This window comes from Equus quagga, chromosome 15 (assembly GCF_021613505.1).
Source record: "Equus quagga isolate Etosha38 chromosome 15, UCLA_HA_Equagga_1.0, whole genome shotgun sequence".
Lineage (NCBI taxonomy): Eukaryota > Metazoa > Chordata > Mammalia > Perissodactyla > Equidae > Equus > Equus quagga.
Window position 1 is genome coordinate 82,930,191 of NC_060281.1, and position 18,697 is coordinate 82,948,887.

At 47.0% G+C, this 18,697-nt stretch overlaps 1 protein-coding gene across 4 annotated transcripts in view; it reads left to right on the top strand.

Moving 5' to 3' along the window:
- The window catches only part of GRK3 (G protein-coupled receptor kinase 3), a 128,291-nt gene that overhangs the window by 96,649 nt on the left and 12,945 nt on the right, over positions 1–18,697 (top strand). For all 4 annotated transcript variants that reach the window (XM_046639772.1, XM_046639773.1, XM_046639775.1 and 1 more), the window contains 5 exons: positions 1,327–1,421; positions 5,491–5,598; positions 12,770–12,836; positions 13,295–13,395; positions 17,928–17,994. In XM_046639772.1, coding sequence (XP_046495728.1) covers positions 1,327–1,421; positions 5,491–5,598; positions 12,770–12,836; positions 13,295–13,395; positions 17,928–17,994 — 438 coding nt within the window. The remainder of the gene's footprint in view (positions 1–1,326; positions 1,422–5,490; positions 5,599–12,769; positions 12,837–13,294; positions 13,396–17,927; positions 17,995–18,697) is intronic.

An 18,697-nucleotide genomic window follows, 5' to 3' on the forward strand; every position in this document is an offset into this window, starting at 1 on the left:
GGATAAAGGGGACCCTGACAGGATGTAGAAATGCTCATGCAGATGCATAAATGTGTAAATAATGAGAAGAACAATGACAGGAGTGGCAGTTTCCCAGTAGGAGAATGTGTTTGCCTCCTGTCGCAGATTCCTTTTTGAATGAACCCAAGGAAACCAGCTGAAATGTCCCAACTGAAATGTACAGATTGCGTTCCTTTCTCTAAGGAGCTAATATGTTTTGCATTAGCTTTTTAAGGTTCCCCTTTAAGAATCTAAAATATTGTATTTTATTTTCAAGCCTAATATTTTTTTTCACAAAATGTTTGTAAATTTTGAAGCTTTCTTCAAGGTTAAAGAATTATTCCCTTAGTTCCATATGAACATAAAGAGGAAAAAATGTATTTTCATCGAACTAGAAATAATTAGACGCTGCTTGGCACATGACATTTTATTTCCTCATGTGATTTTTGCAGAAGAGTGAAATGCATCTGAAGGCCCGTGAAATGCCATTGTAATACATTTTAATTTAAATCTATAACCGGTTTCTAATCATCTTTATGCTGTATTTTTGTTTTCCAAGCTATTTAGTGCGCAGCGGGCTTAATTTCTATTCAAACTTAATTCTAGTCACTCATGATTATTCATGCTTCATTTTTATAATAGCATGGCATTATTTTTATTTCAAGGAAAACAATAGTTGATCTCCAGCAGAAAAATATCATTAAGATGACTATAATTCAGTGTATGTTAGAGAGAGGAGCTTTGTTTGCCGTGATTATGCTGAGTAAATCTAATCTTAATGGACACATTTCATCAGAGTTGCGGTCAAAATTGTATTTGGTCATTTGGTCGAGCCCTGGGTTGGTGACGTACCAACAAACAGAAATGACATTTATCGGGATTGGTGTGGCCCTGCGGAATATTTTTGGTCTCTTAGGTCAGCGTTTGTACATTCCCGTAAGATTCCTTCTGTTCTGTGCTTGGTGGCCTTCCTCTCCGAAGTCCTTGGCCGAAGCCAAGAAGCTGGCGGCCTCACCCGCTCTGTGGACAGGCCACTGTCCTGGCCAGATCGCTGTTCTTGGCGTGAGAAGGACAAGCTTTCAACTGTGGTGAACTGTTGAACGAGTGGGATCCTTCGCTTCTGTCATTACCATTTTCCTGCTGAAATTAACATGAAAAACACTATTCTCAGTGTCACGCCCTCCCTGGGTGTGCTAATATAAGCTAGCATTGGTGTTTAGGAACAGACTGTGGTGAAACAGTAAAATACGTGTGCCTGTCGTTTTAGAAGTTCTTGAAGCCCCCAGGCATTTTGGGAACTCTTGAAGATCTTCTCTTTCTCTCTAGCCTGCAAACATCCTCTTGGACGAACACGGACACGTGCGGATATCAGATCTCGGCCTGGCCTGTGATTTTTCCAAAAAGAAGCCACACGCCAGCGTGTGAGTAGTGCATTGACTGCTTGCTGTCGTTTCTCTGAGGCCACTCGTTTATTCACTCAGACCCCGACCTGGTCGTGTGTTCCCCCAACTTTTTCTTGCCATTGGTGATTTCAATATGTGATGATGCCTGGTTGGGGGAAGACCCCATGTCCCGGGGTGTGGGAGGACACGAGGGTGGGACACTTTCTCTTGCTGTCTGGGGGAAGTGTGGACAGACCCACAGCAAAGGGCTCAGGGGCCAGGGTGGTCTGTGGGAAGGAGGGATCTCAGCAAGACGCCCAAATTCACACTGGCTGTGTGACCCTGAGTCGGTCAGCTTACCTCTGTGACCCTCGGTCTCTTCTTCTGTAAAGTAGAGGTAATGATAAGTGCCTGAACGTTGTCATGAGGAGAAGTGGAAAAGGCCACGTGTCATGGAAGCTATGAAAGCAGCCCTCCAAGGAAGGCCCGGAGGTCAAGTTTCTCTCTCCATCTACTTTTTCCTTCCTTTTCAGAGTGGCTTCTATTTTTCTGAAGAGAAATTAGGAATCTGTCTTTTTTTAATTAAAAAACCAAATCGTCTACTTGCAGTTCAAGCTTGCAGGTCATGTTGTTAGATTTGAGTATTACATCAGGCCTCTAAACGACCGTGTGGAAGAAACTTCCTGACGCCGCAGCCCTCGGCCAGCAGCTGACCTGTCCTCAGCCTAAACTACCTCTGGCCATGGCCCAGCTTGATCAGCGCGCGTTGTCACTGGCCCGAGGACTTCCCTGAAGCCGGGGTTGTTACAGTGACTGCAGGACTCTAAGGTGGCTGTCCCAGCCCTCTCCAGAAACAGCACAGGATGCGTCCTGGCTTTCGTTTCTCTTTCTTTGGTATCAGTTTATCTGGTTGGAAAGTGTGGACAGGTGGGCAGCTTGCGGAAAAACAGATGACCTTTGCTTTATTTTTGCTTTTTAAATTTATCATTCTTAGCACTGAACCTTTTAAAATTACGCTTAACAGAGAGCTAACGTTCCTCTCCGTGTTGAATGCTCTTAAAAAATCTCCCAGGAGCCTCATTTCCCGCAGCCGTGCAGAAAAGCGGCAGATGCTTCTCAGAAGTCAAGCGGTTCTGAATTTCAATCCTTTTCGAGGGGCTGCTTAAAGCTGAGCCGCCTTTTAGAGCCCTGATCAGATGTTAACAGTGAATCGCGCCGTCTCTGTAAACACGTTTCTTTCTACAGAATCTGGGATATGGTGATAAAAGCATTAGCATTTTGCCAGCACTTTACAGTTATTAGGCCAGAACCTCTGCTTGTATAAGCTTCTCCTAGGGAGTTCGTTAGACATTTTTTAAGAGAGTCATTTGAATTTTTAATGCCACAGCTATTTCATATGCTAATTTCTTCCATTTAGTGTAGTCACAACTGAATACGAATCCAAGAGCTCATAAGACTTAGTCTTGTAAAGGAATTAACTTTCGGGTGTGGGGTTGTTTGTTTTCTTACAGAGCCACTCCCACCTCTCTCTGTGATTCCCTTGTCGGCTCTGAGAGGTGGGTGGGGTGCGCCGGGTTTGACCAGCATCTGTGAGGGGATGAGGTTGGGAAGGTTGGTTTCCATGTTCAAATGCCGAGAGCGGGGCCACTACTTAAAAAGGATGAACGCGCTATGAAGTGCCCATTTGTGAGGGAAGGAGGCGTGCTGGGGCCGAGAACAGAGGCTTTCGAGCCCGCAGCTCTGGGTGCGAACCCTCCCTCCCACTGTGCCAGCCTCGTTCTTCTCCCCATAAAGACGAGATGATCATGATGTTTCCTTGACGTGACCGTCGTGAGTGTTGTCAGCTAATTCGCACGGCAGGTGTTTATTGAACGTTGGCTGTGTGCCAGGGGCTGGCGCTGTGACTGTGCAGTGGTGACCAAGACAGAGGATCGCTGCCCTCCTGAGCCGGCAGCCCAGGAACCTGTCAGGGCCGGGGGGGAGGGGGGCCCAGTGTGTGGGCTAGCGGTGCCAGCAGCCACAGCCCTTGTCCTGTCATTAGCTGACCACTGCTCGCCCAGGCACGCATGGCCAGCTGCTTTGAATATCTTATTATTGTCACAGAAAGCCCATAGGTCATAGGTATCATTATCTACTTTTTGTGGCATGGAAACTGAGGTTCAGAGAAATTAAGTAACTTGAACAAGGTCACTTACCTGGCACGTAGTGGGGCTAGAATTAAAATCCAGTTCTGTCTGACTCCAGAGCTCGTGCTCCTTACACTAGGTGGGCAAACTCCCCGAGGCTTTGAAGTGATCTGCTTAGTACCAAAGATTTTTGGCCGGAATTTCACCCGGTTCCACAGGTCTTTTCAAAGCTGTAGGTGTGATCCGGGCACTCGCCCGGTGCGGCCCCATCTACAGAGCAGCGTGTGGGTGAGGTTCCTGACTTGAGTCCATTTACTGATGGAAGCAAATTATCATAAACTAAAAGTTAACTGTGGAGTAGCCACAAAATTCAAAATAAAAGCATTGACTTGAACGGATCATTGTATGTAGTTTGAGTCCCTGCTTACTTTATCGGAGAGCACAGAGCCGCGTCTCACGTCGCGTGTCTGCAGACGTTCAGGTGCTGTTTCCGTATTAATCGTGGTGCAGATCTCCAGGGGAAACGTCAGGACATGCTCGTGGCTGCCGTGTGAGCAGAAGCAGAACCCCACAGTGGCAGGCGCGCGGTGTTCTGCTCTCATGTGTCCTGTGTCAGCTTACAGGTCTGATCTGCATTAACCCGTTGTCACTATCCTTGTCCGTATCTTCCCGTTCCACAATTGGGTTTTGATCCCCACAATCTCAGATTCAAAGGTCACCGCAGAGGTTTTCCGCGGCAATGCTGAAATTAAACCTTCCCAGAAAGTGGTTTGGCTGCCTGGCCCTCAGGGACGTCGCCCGTGCTCTCAGCATGGCTCCGTGACCTCCTGCTCTAGGTTCTGGATGGTGGAGCTTTTCTGAGTCCTGGACCAGCGCCTGTCTTCACTGTTTGTTCAGAGTAGGACTCTAAGGCAGACGGTGCCGGGCCCAGAGCTGATCCAGGATCTTTAATGATGGAGGATCGCTTTGCTGAGCAGATCCTCATTGTTCCTATAAGGAAATTAAAAATGATTATAATGCAATAAGAATAGAGATTGAAATCCCTGGCACGGGTTGGGTTTTTAGATGCCCACACTTTGCTAAACCCAACGCATCTGTGTAATCCCCGCAGCCGCCCTGTGGGGTGGAGGTGTTGCCACCCGTTTTCTCAGTGAAGCGTGGGAGCATGCAGGGTGGCCGGGGGGGCCTGTGTGGGGCCCTTTCAGGCTGCGTCTTGTCACTTCCCCGCGGGCCGCCTCTCGCTCTTCGAGATGGAACGGTGCCTGCCCAGATCCTTAAGGAGGGGTGGCAGTCGGAACGGGAAGGGACTGACAGGTTGCAGACAGCGTGGAGTATCTCTAAAATGGTGTCCTCCCTGGTGATTTGTCTCCGCTCCCTGAAAATTGTCTTCGTGTTTGCTCAGCTGAGTCCTTGAACCTGTTGGCAGCTTTTAAAACCTGACACGATTTCTCCATCTTGTACCTGTTGGCTTGTGCCCCCCCTTCTTCCTCACTCCTTTGGGGACTGTCACTGACCGGGTAGGCCAGGGGCTACTTCCTTGGTCCTCAGCGCGGGCGGGGGGGTGCCACACCGGAGTGCACGTCCCCATCCCTTCAAGGTCCATCACACGGTGGCGTGGTCGCCTGCTCACTGTCCCCAACCCCACAGATCTCCCGTGAGAGCTCCCGACCGCCCAGGAGACCTGTGGCTCCTCGTGGCCGTGGTGGAGAAGGACTGATGTGATTCATATTTCACCTCCGAGCCTGCGGACCTCGCGGGTTTCATGTTTATTTGGTGTGGCAATTTATTTCTATTAATTCCTATACTAATTAAGACAGAAAGGTGGTTTTCCCGTTGGGCGTTGGGTGAGTCGTTCTGGTGGAAGCCCCATCGTCCCCACTCCCTTGTGCACAGTCGCTGCCATTGAATGAAGAACGCCCCGACCTCTTGATGAGCCGTTAACGTTTCCTCCAGTGACCGTCTGTCCACTTTCTTCCCCCTAGTGGCACCCATGGGTACATGGCTCCCGAGGTGCTCCAGAAGGGGACGGCGTATGACAGCAGTGCCGACTGGTTCTCCCTGGGTTGCATGCTGTTCAAACTTCTGAGAGGGTGAGTGAACCACGTCCTTTTGCTACTGTCGCCGTGGCGTGTGCTTGGAACAAAATCAAGAATGTTTAGACCTTCTTAGGCCCTAATATTATTTTAGATCACACAGCGATCTTTAAGTGACATGCTAATCTAGACAATGACTGTTGCTCTTTCCCGTAAGCTTATAGAAAAGCTTATGGTTGGTATTTTTGTTCCATACCACTCAGAAGTTACGACCCATTTAGACCTAAAATAAGACTGCGTTGAAGTGTTTCTACTGATAAGCTTTATTTTGGGGAATAAATGTTATTTTAAAATGTGGATAATTAAAGAAGGTAGGATAATTTTTTTCCCTAGAGATCGATGACTCACGTCTGTCTTGTGAGCCTAAAGCATTTTGAGGGTTACCCAAAAGGATGAAGACTCAAAATGAACCCATTGTAGAAGTGCGCGTTTGTTTGTAAACATGCCAAAATTGATTTGTGTTTTTTAAAATGCAAAGATGAAATTGTGTAATTTTGTGTTTTTAATTAATTTGTGTTCTTTTTGGCCCTCAGTTCTGAACTACCAAAGATGAGGGAATAGAGTGAAAAGACTATGAAATGAAAGCGTTCTCAAAATATGTTCTCATATGGAGCACTTAACAGTTATGTTAATGGTTCAATTAATTTTAAGAATTTTTAGCCAATTTTAAAGGAGGTCTTAAGTTTTTAAAATATATTTTTGATTATTCTTCATTCACAAAGATACAAAAAACACTTGATATTAAAATTTCTAGAGGCCGGCCCAGTGGCGCAGTGGTTAAATGTGCATGTTCCATTTTGGTCGCCCGGGGTTCGCCGGTTCGGATCCTGGGTGTGGACATGGCGCCGCTTGGCAAGCCATGCTGTGGTAGGTGTTCCACATATAAAGTAGAGGAAGATGTGCCTGGATGTGAGCTCAGGGCCAGTCTTCCTCAGCAAAACGAGGAGGATTGGCAGCAGATGTTACTCAGGGCTAATCTTCCTCAAAAAAAAAAAAAATTCTGAGTCAAGATTCCCCCTCTCATATTTCTCATGTGGACACAGACCTGGGAGTTTGTTAACTTTTGGCGTGTCTGTTGGAAAGCCTCACAGAGCACCCCTGCATCCTCTTACCTTCTGCACATCTGAGAAGATGCTGGATTCCATGTCCTCCCCCAAAACGGGGTTCGAAGCACCCTTGCTGCCTCCTCAGGACCCCGACAGTCCAGTGGTTCTCTGCTTACCGTATTCATGTGGGAACGAAAATTGGATTATTGCTTAGAAAGTCAGGTCCTGTTGGTCCCTAATTGAATCATTGTGTTTGTGGAGCCTGGCTGGCCTTAATTCATGTCGTAAGACTAGCTCACCTAATTAGAACGTTTCTGCGAGACAAACCAGAGAAAACCACGTCCCACCCGAGACGCCCTTCCAGCCGGTGGGGTCGCTGCTTGCACAGCGAGCACGTGGAGAGACGCCGCAGGTCTTTGTGGGGTCTCCGCTCGAGATAGGATGGGACATCCAGAATCCCACTAGAGAATTTCGAGATGATAAAAACCCTGTGCAAAAGCTCACCTGTGGAGTGCGTTAACTCAAGAGTCAGAAACCAACAGTAAGATGCAACAGGGAACCCTGCAAATCCTGTCTGTTTATGGTAATGTCCCTGCGTATGGATTGGGGGTGAGCTGATGTGAGGCTATTTTTAAAACATCTGAAAATTTGTTTAACCATTAGCCATATGCCAGCAGTGTGATTTGTGGCTGATAAAGTGGATTTGGTCTTATTTGGCCATAAATCAAGTCTGGAGTATTGACTTGGAAGATCTGAAGTCCTTTGTGAAGTCTTGGATGAGGCTCTGCTTAAGTATTAGGTTCCGTGTGGCTCCTGTGGAGAGGAGCTTGGCCGACGGGAAGGCGGCTGGAGGATGGCGAGGAGGCTGGGGTGGGATCGAGGAGGTGAGATGGCGGTAGGCTAGAACGTGGCTCCTGTGGAAAGCACAGAACTTAGGGGAGCCGTAACGATCAGCACCAGCTATTGGAAGGCCCATGTTATCTTACATTCACGCTTTATAGCTGCAGACGGAAGGCATTTTAAGGAAGGAGAAGTTTTCCATTTGACACAAGAATGTCCATTCAAGCATTTGAGTTGCCCAGTGAAGGAGTGTCCTGCCTCACGGATGGCAAGCTCCCTGTCACTGTCTGGTGACTGTCTATTGACCCTGAAATAGAAAGAACCCTTCCAGTGTGTAATAGAGAGGATTGGGTGAATCTTTGCCATGAAGGTGAATGGTCTTGTGCCGTTCTTTCTGTTACTGGTTCGGAAGTCATGCACAGGAAAGGATATAGCAGTAAAGCCAAGGAGCGGGGAAACAGCGTTTGACTTAGTGATTTAAATTAAATCTGGTAAGCATGTCTGGAGTCCCTATGATACGCTATGGGGGAAAGAAGGAAGGGAAGGAGAGAAGGAGAGAGGGAGGGAGGAAGGAAGCCACATACGGCTCTTAAGGACCTTGCAGGAGAGTAGACACACACTGGGGACTGTGAGCCAGGCGGTCTGTGCTGACTCACGGGGTGGCACGGTCCTGGGGACCACGGAAATGGGCAACCAGCTCTAACTTGGCAGAGGAGGGCCTACTTCCCGGTGGAGATGGAACACGAAGAGATTTGAGAGACAGATAGGATGGCAATCTGAAGACTTGGGGCCAGGCTAAGCCTCTTTTCTACATGGAGGGGACAATACAGAACAGGCTGGCTTTCCCCATCAGTGACCTGTGAGTGGCGGGTCACCTGTTTGTCAGGAGGGGAGGGTGTGCTCAGAAAGGAAGGCGAGAAGATGCGGTCAAGACTGGGGAGCACCTAGCACTCCATGCTGGGAGGTGGGGCTTTGTTCTCGAGGCCCCAGGGCTGAAGGCTTTCGGGCAAAGGGGGGACATGGTGGGGTTGTTTTCCAGTAAGAGGATTCTGGCAGCAGCACGGCGCAAGGAGGGACAAAGACAGGAGGCGTGAGCACCTGGACTAGCACCGCGGTACTGGGACTTAGTATTATTGTTAGAGTCCACAGCACTACAGTGATTTTGAGTTTTTTCTTTTTTTTTCCAATGGATGCTTGCATGTGGAAGGATCGGAGTCAAAGACGGTGCTGGTTTAGATTCAAGGTAATTGGGAGGGTGGTGATATCACTACCAAAATCAGCAGTTGTAAAATGTCAGTGGTTCGTATTAAACTGATGTTTGTTGAGGGCCCTTTAGAAACAAAACCCTGTGTTGGGTCTGCAGGCGATGGGGCTGTGCCCAGGAGCCTTCTCCTCTCAGTGGTAGGCGAGTGGATTGTGTCACCTGTCCGCTTCCTTACCAGGTTGCATGTGGGAAAACCTTGAAGATTTGTAGAGAAGCGTCCTGTAGTTTTCACAGGCCGCACAGAGGACAGCCTGAGCAGCTGTTTTCTCGGGCACCAGGGGCTTAAGAAATGGAAACAGGTAGAGCAGGCGGGTGAGGGGGCAAAGCATCGGGCTGCGGGGCCTCCTGGCTGAGGGCTCGGGGAGCAGCTTGTCCCCTGGGCATCCTGGCACTCTCACAGGGCAGCCACAGTGTCAGTCCTTGTGGGTGAACCAGACGCTGTCAGCCGCTACCCAGTGCTCCCCCCAGGGACGCTTGGCAATGCCTGGAGACGTTTTTGGTTGGCACAGCTGGGGGAAGGGCTCCTGCTGGCATCCAGCAGTGAGAGGCCAGGGATGCTGCTCCACAACCTACTGTGCGCAGGACAGCCCCCGCTGCCCCCAGAAGGAATTACCCAGCCCAGAAGGTCAACAGCGCCGAGGATGAGAAACTCTTCTCTAGAGCGAGTTTCTTCACCTCCTTCCCACATCCGAGCAGGGGGGTCGAACCGGGTCACCAAGGGTCCCTACGCTTCTATTTTCTGTGAGCGAATACTTCTTGCACTGACCAACGCGTCCCACTGCTTCTCTGGAAACACTTCTCTGCACCCGTGGTTTTGTCTCGACGCTCCAGAAGAACAGCTCGGGCCTGAGGGCAAGGAGCCTGGGTGTGAGGAAGTGCTCCAGGCTTGAGTGCGTTTTGCATCCCTGGTCTCGCTGTGATGGACCAAGCCGTTCAGAGGCCACGTGTGTGGGTGCGGCTCCCTCCTTCCCCTTCAAATGATGTTGTCAGATATTTAAGAGCATCTGCGTAGGAGGATGTGTCCCAGTTGCAGATGTGTGGAATTGCTGTCGTGGTCCTCAGTCTGGATTTCAGATGTCTGTTGAGGAAAAGAATTGATGTGACGATAGCCTTGATCTTAAGCTTGTCACCATTGATTGTCTGTCCCTGAAGATGTCAGATGCAGGAAGAGCCTGCGTGTCGGCCTAGGGAGAGTTGGGCTCTGCCTGAGGTTACCCAGTTTGTTCCATCGGGAAAAAAGGAATGTTTATAAATATTTTGGCAGCTGTTGGCTTAGGTTCAAAACACAGATTTGATGTAACGTGCAATCTTTTTGGTATTCTAAAATTAAGTTTGGATGTAAGAGTTTTTAATCACTTCATTATAGATGTATTGTTTTTGAACTCATTGTTTCATCGTGAATATGATATCTCTGATGTGGTGTGTGTGTGCGTTTTCCCCCATCATTTATCATGTCTTGAAGAATTTCCCAACTCATCTGGGGAAAATTTGCAGCTCTATCTGTCCTTCCAAAGCCACATCTGACCACGGCACATGTCACTTCTATTCCCATAGCATTCTCTGATGCAGCCGGAATGTGGCATGTGCTGTGGGCAGAACTTGGCCCGCCTTGGGAGCCGTCGACAGGCCTGTGACTGTCTCCTATTTAAAGCGGCTGCTTGGGGGAGCAGCTGTATCACACAGGGGCTGTGGGCACCACGTGCCTCGCTCAGAATGGAGATTATTACTATCGGAGCTTTTCTTTAACATTTTCCAAAACAGAAACAGATCCTTTGGTTTCAGTCACAAAGAATAATCAAGAATACATTGGAAACAGACGTGCATCAAGATTTTTAACTTGAAAGACCAAACTTTCTCAACACTATGGCACAGAACTGCAGAGCTGCGAAGCATTTCCGATCATTGCTTACTGAGTCGGACACGGAATAGCTATATTTATAAAATGGGATTTTTAGGGACAGGGCCCATGTGCTGCAAATGTTTTTGGCATCCCTAACTTTGACTCCAGGCCCCTTGCAGGCCTCCCTCTGGTCTCATGAAGGGCTTTTTAAATTTAGCACAGAGCGTTTCTGGCAGGGCACAGCCGCCCTTCTCCAGAGAGGCAGGACACAGCCCTCCGTTCCGGGGCAGACACGGGCGAGCACGCGAGGGTCAGGAGCTGGTGAGGGGGCCTCTGGCATTGCACTCGACAGCCAGATCCAGAAGGGTCTGCCCAAACACAGGATCTTCACATAATCCCCTTTTGTACAGTAAGGAACTTTGTGGGGTGGAAAACAGAGAGACTAAGCTTTTAGTAGGATTTCATAAACCTTTACTCCTCTTCTCTCAAACCATGAGCATGTTAATATCCCTGTGCATTTTGCGTAACAGAGCGATATAAGTATGATCCTTTTAAAAAATTATATCTTATAAATAACAAAAAGATACTGTTTGGGGTCGTATCCTATTTGCTTTTTAAAGGCGTTCCTTTTGCATTTTTCTCTTTGGAAACAATCAGGGTGGAAAGAATATTTCCAATCAGAATCTGTTTTGAAAATCACTGTATGTTTGCTTGGGACTAATTCACCTTGTTTAGATTTTTTTCCCCAAAATTAATGCTTTCAAGGGATGGAAATTACCTTGTGTTTCACTGCATGATAAGAAAGAGAATAAGGCGTTAGAGTGCCCTCTTTTGTACAAAATGAAAATGAAAATATTTAAGACAAGAAATGCTCTGAGATGTAACCATCTCTTCAAGAAATGTTTCGGTGCATGACTTAGCTAATTCAGTAAGGTGGCCAGATCACTGGGAGAGCAAAGAAACGTAGAATTTTAGTTATTTTTTCCAAATCACACTGATTTATGTGTTCAACTTTCTAATCCATTTTATAGTTAACTTTCAAATATTTTACATAATATCTTGCCTCAGATTATCTATGCCTTATAAACAAATCTATAGGGTTAATCATTCTACAGGCATATCTCAGTGTAAGAAAGTACAATCATCTATATCCTTTCTTTAATTTTCAAATAAATAAATAAGGCAATGAGATTTGCTAATTTGCGTATTTAATAGTCTCTTTGAATGGTAAGATTTCCTTTAAAAGCCAGCTTCTCCAGAGTTTTAAAAACGTGGTAAAGAGTGAGAATAATTTGTTTTACATAGTTTATCAAGCAGACGTTCATTTTATAAAGTGAGATTCATCTTCATTAACTTCACAAATGATTACTCCATTAGATACCTACTATATACTGCCATTGTCTTGGCTTTTAGCATATACATCATTTTGGTTGTCCCCTTCCCTGTTTCTGCAAGGGACGTGGCGTTTATACCCATTATACAGATGAAGAAATTGGTTTTGAAGATTTCTGTGACTGGCTCACAGCCAGTGCACAGACGAGTTGCAACTTGAGCCTGGTTCTCCGACTCTTAAGCCCGGGGGCCCCGTGAGCGGAGCTTGAGTAAGAGCTCTCAGATCTCTGGGTGTCCAGGGACCCAGGTTAGTGTATCTCTGTTATCGTCAGAGGAACGTGTTGCTTAAAATCACTGGTTTCTCGAGGGGAAGCGTGTGCATCTCGGTCCTGTTTTTGGTTTGTCCCTCCTGGGGTGGGTGGTTTGAGGGACTATTAGGCATCTTTCCAAAAAAGAAAATTATATGACAGTTAATATCTCAGACACTAATGTGGCAGATATTATATAAGTGACTTTCATTTTCATGGCTACCTGTTGGCTAATTAGGTTTTTTCTAATATTTTAAAATATGCTTTGGAATATGTTTGCTAAAGCGTATTTTAGTGCCGTGATTTCATTGAAGTTAAAGGTGGGACGGTCCAAATGAGATGTAAGTCTTCCTCTTTCAGGATCTAACATATCTGATTGTCAGTTTTTCTCTGGAAATGATAAATGTTCATGGCTCTTGTGTTTCTGTAGTTTTGAATGAACAGTGACAGAACACAATGCTTTACCTATACAGTAGCCGCTGATGGGTGCTAAGTTACGTGACAGCATCTTGTAATAACATGTTCTCTATTTCTACAGTCACAGCCCTTTCAGACAACATAAAACCAAAGATAAGCATGAGATAGACCGAATGACGCTGACCGTGGTAAGGAGATTAAAAACTCTATTTTTATTCTCATTTTAATTTTCGTGTTTCATTCCATTACAACGAGTGTAAAAATTTGCTTTCTTAAAATAAATCAGTGAAAATACAATCCCTAGAAGAATTTCTGAAAGAAAAATGAATGGAAATAGATGACAAGGTAAAAATCAAGATTTGCCAACCGATAGTAAGAGAAAGGTGCAGAAAACTGGGAACAAAGCTAAAGAGATCAAATCAGAGGGAAAACCTCTGAGCTGCAGAAGAGGAGGAGCCCTCTGATTCTTCTGGCCTGGCCCCAGCCTGTCGATCGACTCTGAAAAGGACTAGTAACTGTTTCGTTTCTTTAGAGTAAATATTTGTGATGAATCTGCCATCTTCAACACTATCCTCTAAATCTGACTGAGTGTGAGGAGGCTGTGTCCGTGGATGCATGTTTGAAATCCTGCTCTTTTTTCCCCCAGAATGTGGAACTTCCAGACACTTTCTCCCCTGAGCTGAAGTCCCTCCTGCAGGGCCTGCTCCAGCGAGACGTCAGTAAGCGGCTCGGCTGTCACGGCGGCGGGTAGGCCATTGTTTCTGCCTTTCGCTGTCTTTACCGGAAAGCAAATAGTTACTTGCCATATATCAAAAGTCTTGCCTTGGGGCTGGCCCAGTGGCGCAGCGGTTAAGTTCGCATGTTCTGCTTCTTGGCGGCCCAGGATTCGCCGGTTCGGATCCCGGGTGTGGACATGGTACTGCTTGGCACGCCATGCTGTGGTAGGCGTCCCACATATAAAGTAGAGGAGGATGGGCACGGATGTTAGCTCAGGGCCAGGATTCCTCAGCAAAAAAGAGGAGGACTGGCAGTGGTTAGCTCAGGGCTAATCTTCCTCAAAAAAAAAAAAAAAAAAAAAGTCTTGCCTTGTCCTTAAAAATCTTCCATCTCAATTCAAGGGGAAAAAATTACATGGGAAATAGATGTGTATTTTCCTATGTGTTCTGTAATTAACAAGTTGGAGGGGTCGCTAACTTCTTAACTTGAGAAGTCAGTCTTGTGGGTGATGGGAATGAATTCCGACATTGCATAGTCCATTTGGTTAAGTTTTAGTAATGATTATGTTTGTGATTTTGGCAGTTTCACATTCTGATCAGGTACTCGCATATTTTCTCTCATGCAAAACTAACTGCATCTTATACGTGCTTTCTACCCGCTGCTCCCTCTGCCAAAAAAAAAAAAAAAAAACCCAGACGGTAATACCTGGAAAGCTGCTAGAAAAAGACTTAAGAGAGATCTTTCCCCTCTTTCTCCCTCCGCCATCGCTTGGTTTGCATAAGAAACAACTTTTAACTCATGTATGTGTGTCATAGATGTGTGTGCATGCGTGTTTTTACAGTAGCATATGTGTGTATACATATTATATCTATATATTATATGTATATTATATAGATAGCTAAAGAATGTGCTTATATGCATATTTCCTTATTTATTAATTTGAGAAATTACTTATTCCTGCAATAATAGGTAAAGATTTAGCTCAGTTATTACTCTCCATATAGCTGTCCCTTTCCACCACCTCCCAAAAGAGTTGAAGCACTGTTTTTGGTTCCTTTTTCGCTTACCCTTTGACACTTTAAATTAATGTACTTCCCCAGTGGGCCTTGTTCCCCCACTATAAATAGTGTTTCTCGAGTCCCTAATATATAGAAGGAGAGGTGGGCATCCTGTCTTGCGTTGTGGTCTTCTCTCCCACTGCTTAGTTTCTGGCATTGTTAAGTTTTATTTTTACATTGTCAAATTGATGCTGTTTCTTCCCTCGTCTGGGATCCTAATCAATCTTTGCGCTTTGCACAAAAGGCTGATTTCAAAAGTTGCCAGTGAAAAAGCAGTATTTATACTATATGGCAACGTAAGTGTCATTCCTTACACAGTTTCTACAGAGCCTGGTCATGCACTTTGTTTTATATATATATGGCGTATATATGATATGTGTGTGTATTTATATATATTTTATATATATAAAATTTTTTAATATCTATTTTATGTTTCAAAAGATGATCTCACAGCTGTGGACTCTGTTTTCTCTTTCCTTTCGTGGGGACTCAGCCTACGGGCTCCAGAGAGTGCTGGCCTCCTTTCTCTTCCTGCTCATCAGCACCCTCCTACCAGGCCCTTGCCTTTGTTGGTCCTCCTGGTTTGAATCTGCCGTAGACTTTAAGCCCGTGCCTTCCGCGTTTCTGGGTCTGCATGCCGCGTCCCAGACCCTTCAGCTGGAGCAAGTTCTCATGTGAGAAGATGAGAGAGGGCGTGTGGGGGTAAACTTTCTGTGCTCCTGCATGTCTGAAGTGTCTTCCTGCTGTCCTCAAGCTTGACTGGCCTTTTGGCTGCATCTACAGTTCTAAACCGAGAGTACTTGCCCCCGAACTTTGCAGACACCGCTTTACTGCGCCCCGTGAAGAGTCAGGGCTGGTGTGGAACATGGCTCTCAGTCATGTCGGGACTTCAAGTCCCCCCACTGGGACGGCTCTTCATTTGATTTATCCGACACCTCCTCGCCTCCATTCCCTTGGATCGCCCCTAGAACTCCTGTTAGATGGAAGCTGGGATTTCTAGAATGGTCATCCACGCTCCTGATCTTGTCTATTACCTATGTCTTTGCTTTGATTCTGTTTGACTTTCTGATAGCTTAAGTTTCCAACCCTTTTATTGATTGCTTTTTAAAATCTTTAGCAGGTTTAATTTCTTAAAAGTAGAACCTTTCAGGGTGGCCTGGTGGCATAGTGGTTAAGTTTGTGCGCTTGTCTTCAGCAGCCTGGGGTTCGAATGTTCAGATCCCAGATGCGGACCTACACTACTCATCAAACCATGCTGTGGCAGCAGCCCACATACAAAATAGAGGAAGATGGGCACAGATGTTAGCCCAGGGCCAATCTTCCTCACTAAAAAACAAACAAAAAATGTGGAACCTTTCATAGGTCCCCCCACTCATTAGAATAAACACCAGCTGCAGTTGTTTTCGGTTGGATGCAGAGGAAGAAAGGACGAGGTATGAGCATAAGTGTGCATGTGTGAAGGGTTCCATGTACAGAGTTCCAGTCAACATTCTGTCTTCAGCCTGTGCCTCCCCGACTCCCAGCCCCTCGCCCTGCCTCACACTGTGATGAGCCTGCAGCTCAGCATCTCTGCCCCCAGGGCAGCAGTCTGCCACTTTTTTTTTTTTTTTTTTTTGCTGAGGAAGATTCACCCTGAGCTAACATCTGTGCCAATCTTTCTTTATTTTTTTTGTATGTGGGAGACCTCCACAGCATGGTTGGTGAGTGGCATAGGTCCACACCTGGGATCTTAACCCATGAACCCGGGCTGCTGAAGAGGAGCACAACTCTGGCACTTTTTGCCGTCAGTGTCTGCTCCTCCATCCACTCCCATCTTGTCTGCTGATGGTCCTCTGTCACTCTCTTCCCGGTGGATTTGTGCCTCCACGTTCCTCTTGGATCATTTTGGTGGTTGCTGGGAAGGAGTGAAGTCATATGCCTGTGCTCGGTCACCGACCTGAACCAGAAGTCTTCTCCCTGGGGTATTTTTAGTTGCTTGGATGTATATGTGTGCAGGCAGACTTCTTGTTAGCTTACCACAGTTAATGTGAGGAACAGTGACGGGCACAGTGTGGAACAGAATAAGAAAATCACCCAAGTGTTGGTGGTGAAAATGCAGAGGGACACAATCTGACTTGGATTTCCTTCCTTCATTCCATAAATATTTGCTGAACCCCCTGAGTGCCAGACCCTTCTTAGTGCTGGGCTGAGGCAGTACCCAGCTAGACATGTCCCTGCCTTCTGGGAGCTTCCATTGGGGGTGGGGGGTCACATTGTGGACACAGTCAGATGATTGAGAGGACCACAGACAGTGAAAGCACAGGAAGAAGTCAATGAGGCAGGGCGGGGCCTGAGCCACCAGCCTTGTGAAGGAGGGCAGACATTCCAGGCGCAGGGGCCAGGGAGGGTAGGGCTCCGAGGTGGAATCAAGCTTTCACGATTTAAGAAAGCAAGAGGAGAGAGAGGTCAGGAGCGGGTCAGCGGGCTGGTGGGCTCGCAGGTTCCCTGTGCCGGGGCCTTTGGAGAGTTCGGAGCCAGGCAGTGGTGAGATCATTGAACAGGACCCTGGGCGCTGTGCCGAGGGGTGGGCTGTGCTGCGGTGGCGAGTGGAGGCTGGGTCAGGAGGCAGGTAGGGCGGCTCCCGTGAGTGGTGGCGGTGGCTTGGGTGGTGGCTGGACGCATTGATGCAGTGCAGGACCTTTAGCATCCTCTCTGTGATCAGAGACGCCGCCGCCCCTCCTGAGCATCGCGTGAGGATTGGAGGTTCTAGGGAGGGGTTGGGCCCGGGACTGACTGGGGGAAGAGAAGAGTCGCGATGGTCTTGGCCTGTTGGCCCGAGGCTGCAGGGGGTGGGAGGGAAAGTCAGGAGTTCCGCTGTAGACTTTTTCACCTCTTCTAAGTGGAAAGGTCGAGAAGGCACTTGGACATGGGGGCCTTGCTTGGGGTGTAGATTCGGGGGTCATCTGCTAGGACAGGGCACTTGAAGGCCCGGGCAGGGTGCCGTCACCCACGGAGTGATGGCAGAGGAAGGGGGCCGAGAACCCGCCCCGGGGCTCAGGGTTGGCAGAGCACCCCTGTGGGGCCTGGGAACTGCCTGATGCAGGCAGTCTTCAAAATACACTGCTTCTGTTCTGCACCCGCTGAGCCTTAACGATGGTCCCCAGGAAAACTTGTTTCTTTGATTTATAATGAGGAAAACTTGTTTCTTAATATATATATCATATATCTGTTTATATATCTGTAAAATAGACACTTATCTATGAAAACTCTTACGTCGTCATAAACTGCAATAAACATCCCAAATAAATAATCGTCTAGGATAATATTCCTAGCTTCAGCATACAATATTTCTGAACATCACAGTGTTTCCTGTGTTGCCTTGAAAAACACATATTTTCCTTGCTTTCTTAAAGAACTGGAAGTAGTTGTTTCTTCTGTGTTCTTAATGAGAGACAATTTTTGCCAAACATTTCTTATAGTTCCAACTGCATGCTCACCGCTGTTACAACTCTCTCTCTTCTGCAGCGCACAGGAGGTGAAAGGGCACAGCTTTTTCAAGGGCGTTGACTGGCAGCATGTCTACCTGCAGAAGGTATGCCCCCCGGGACCCCGCCCCGGCTCCCACGGCCTCCACCGTCTCTCCGTCCGTCTCTGCCTCCCGGCTCTGCTCCCGTGGGTCCCCGCCCCCGCCTCCCCTGTCCGCGGTGTTCTTGCTCTTCTGTCCAAGTGTGGCCAGGTGGCTAATTCCCTCTGAGGCCGCCACTCTCTCTTCATTTCCCTAGGTTAAACATTTTGAAAATGTCTTCTATATAAATTAACACATGGTGCAGTGTTCTGTAGCTAATCCAAATGTCCGCACAATTGAGACATTTTTAGCTTCAGCTCTTCTCGACGTCTTATCTCAATATGTGACTATTTTTATGTAGATCTATGTAAAAATGTGTGAGAAACGTTTGTCATAAACTTACATATACTTTCCAGCCCAGCACCACATAATTTAAGAATTAGCGTAATTGGATATCATCTTTATTTCAAGATATTTTGATATTCTCATGGATATAGGCAAACCCCCAAAATTAGTTTTTTAAAAACATCGGTTGTCAGCTTTGGACTTGTTTTTGCATGAACTCAAACTGTGGAGGATTGATGCTCTGTTAGTCCCGCCTGGTTCGAGTTAGAGGTCCAGCTCTGGTCCGTCAGCATCGGCCCCAGGACCTTTGTGGGTGTGGAGCCCTCTGTCTGGGGCCCTGTTGTACATGAATGCTGCAGCAGCTCGAATGTGGCCCCGTCATCCG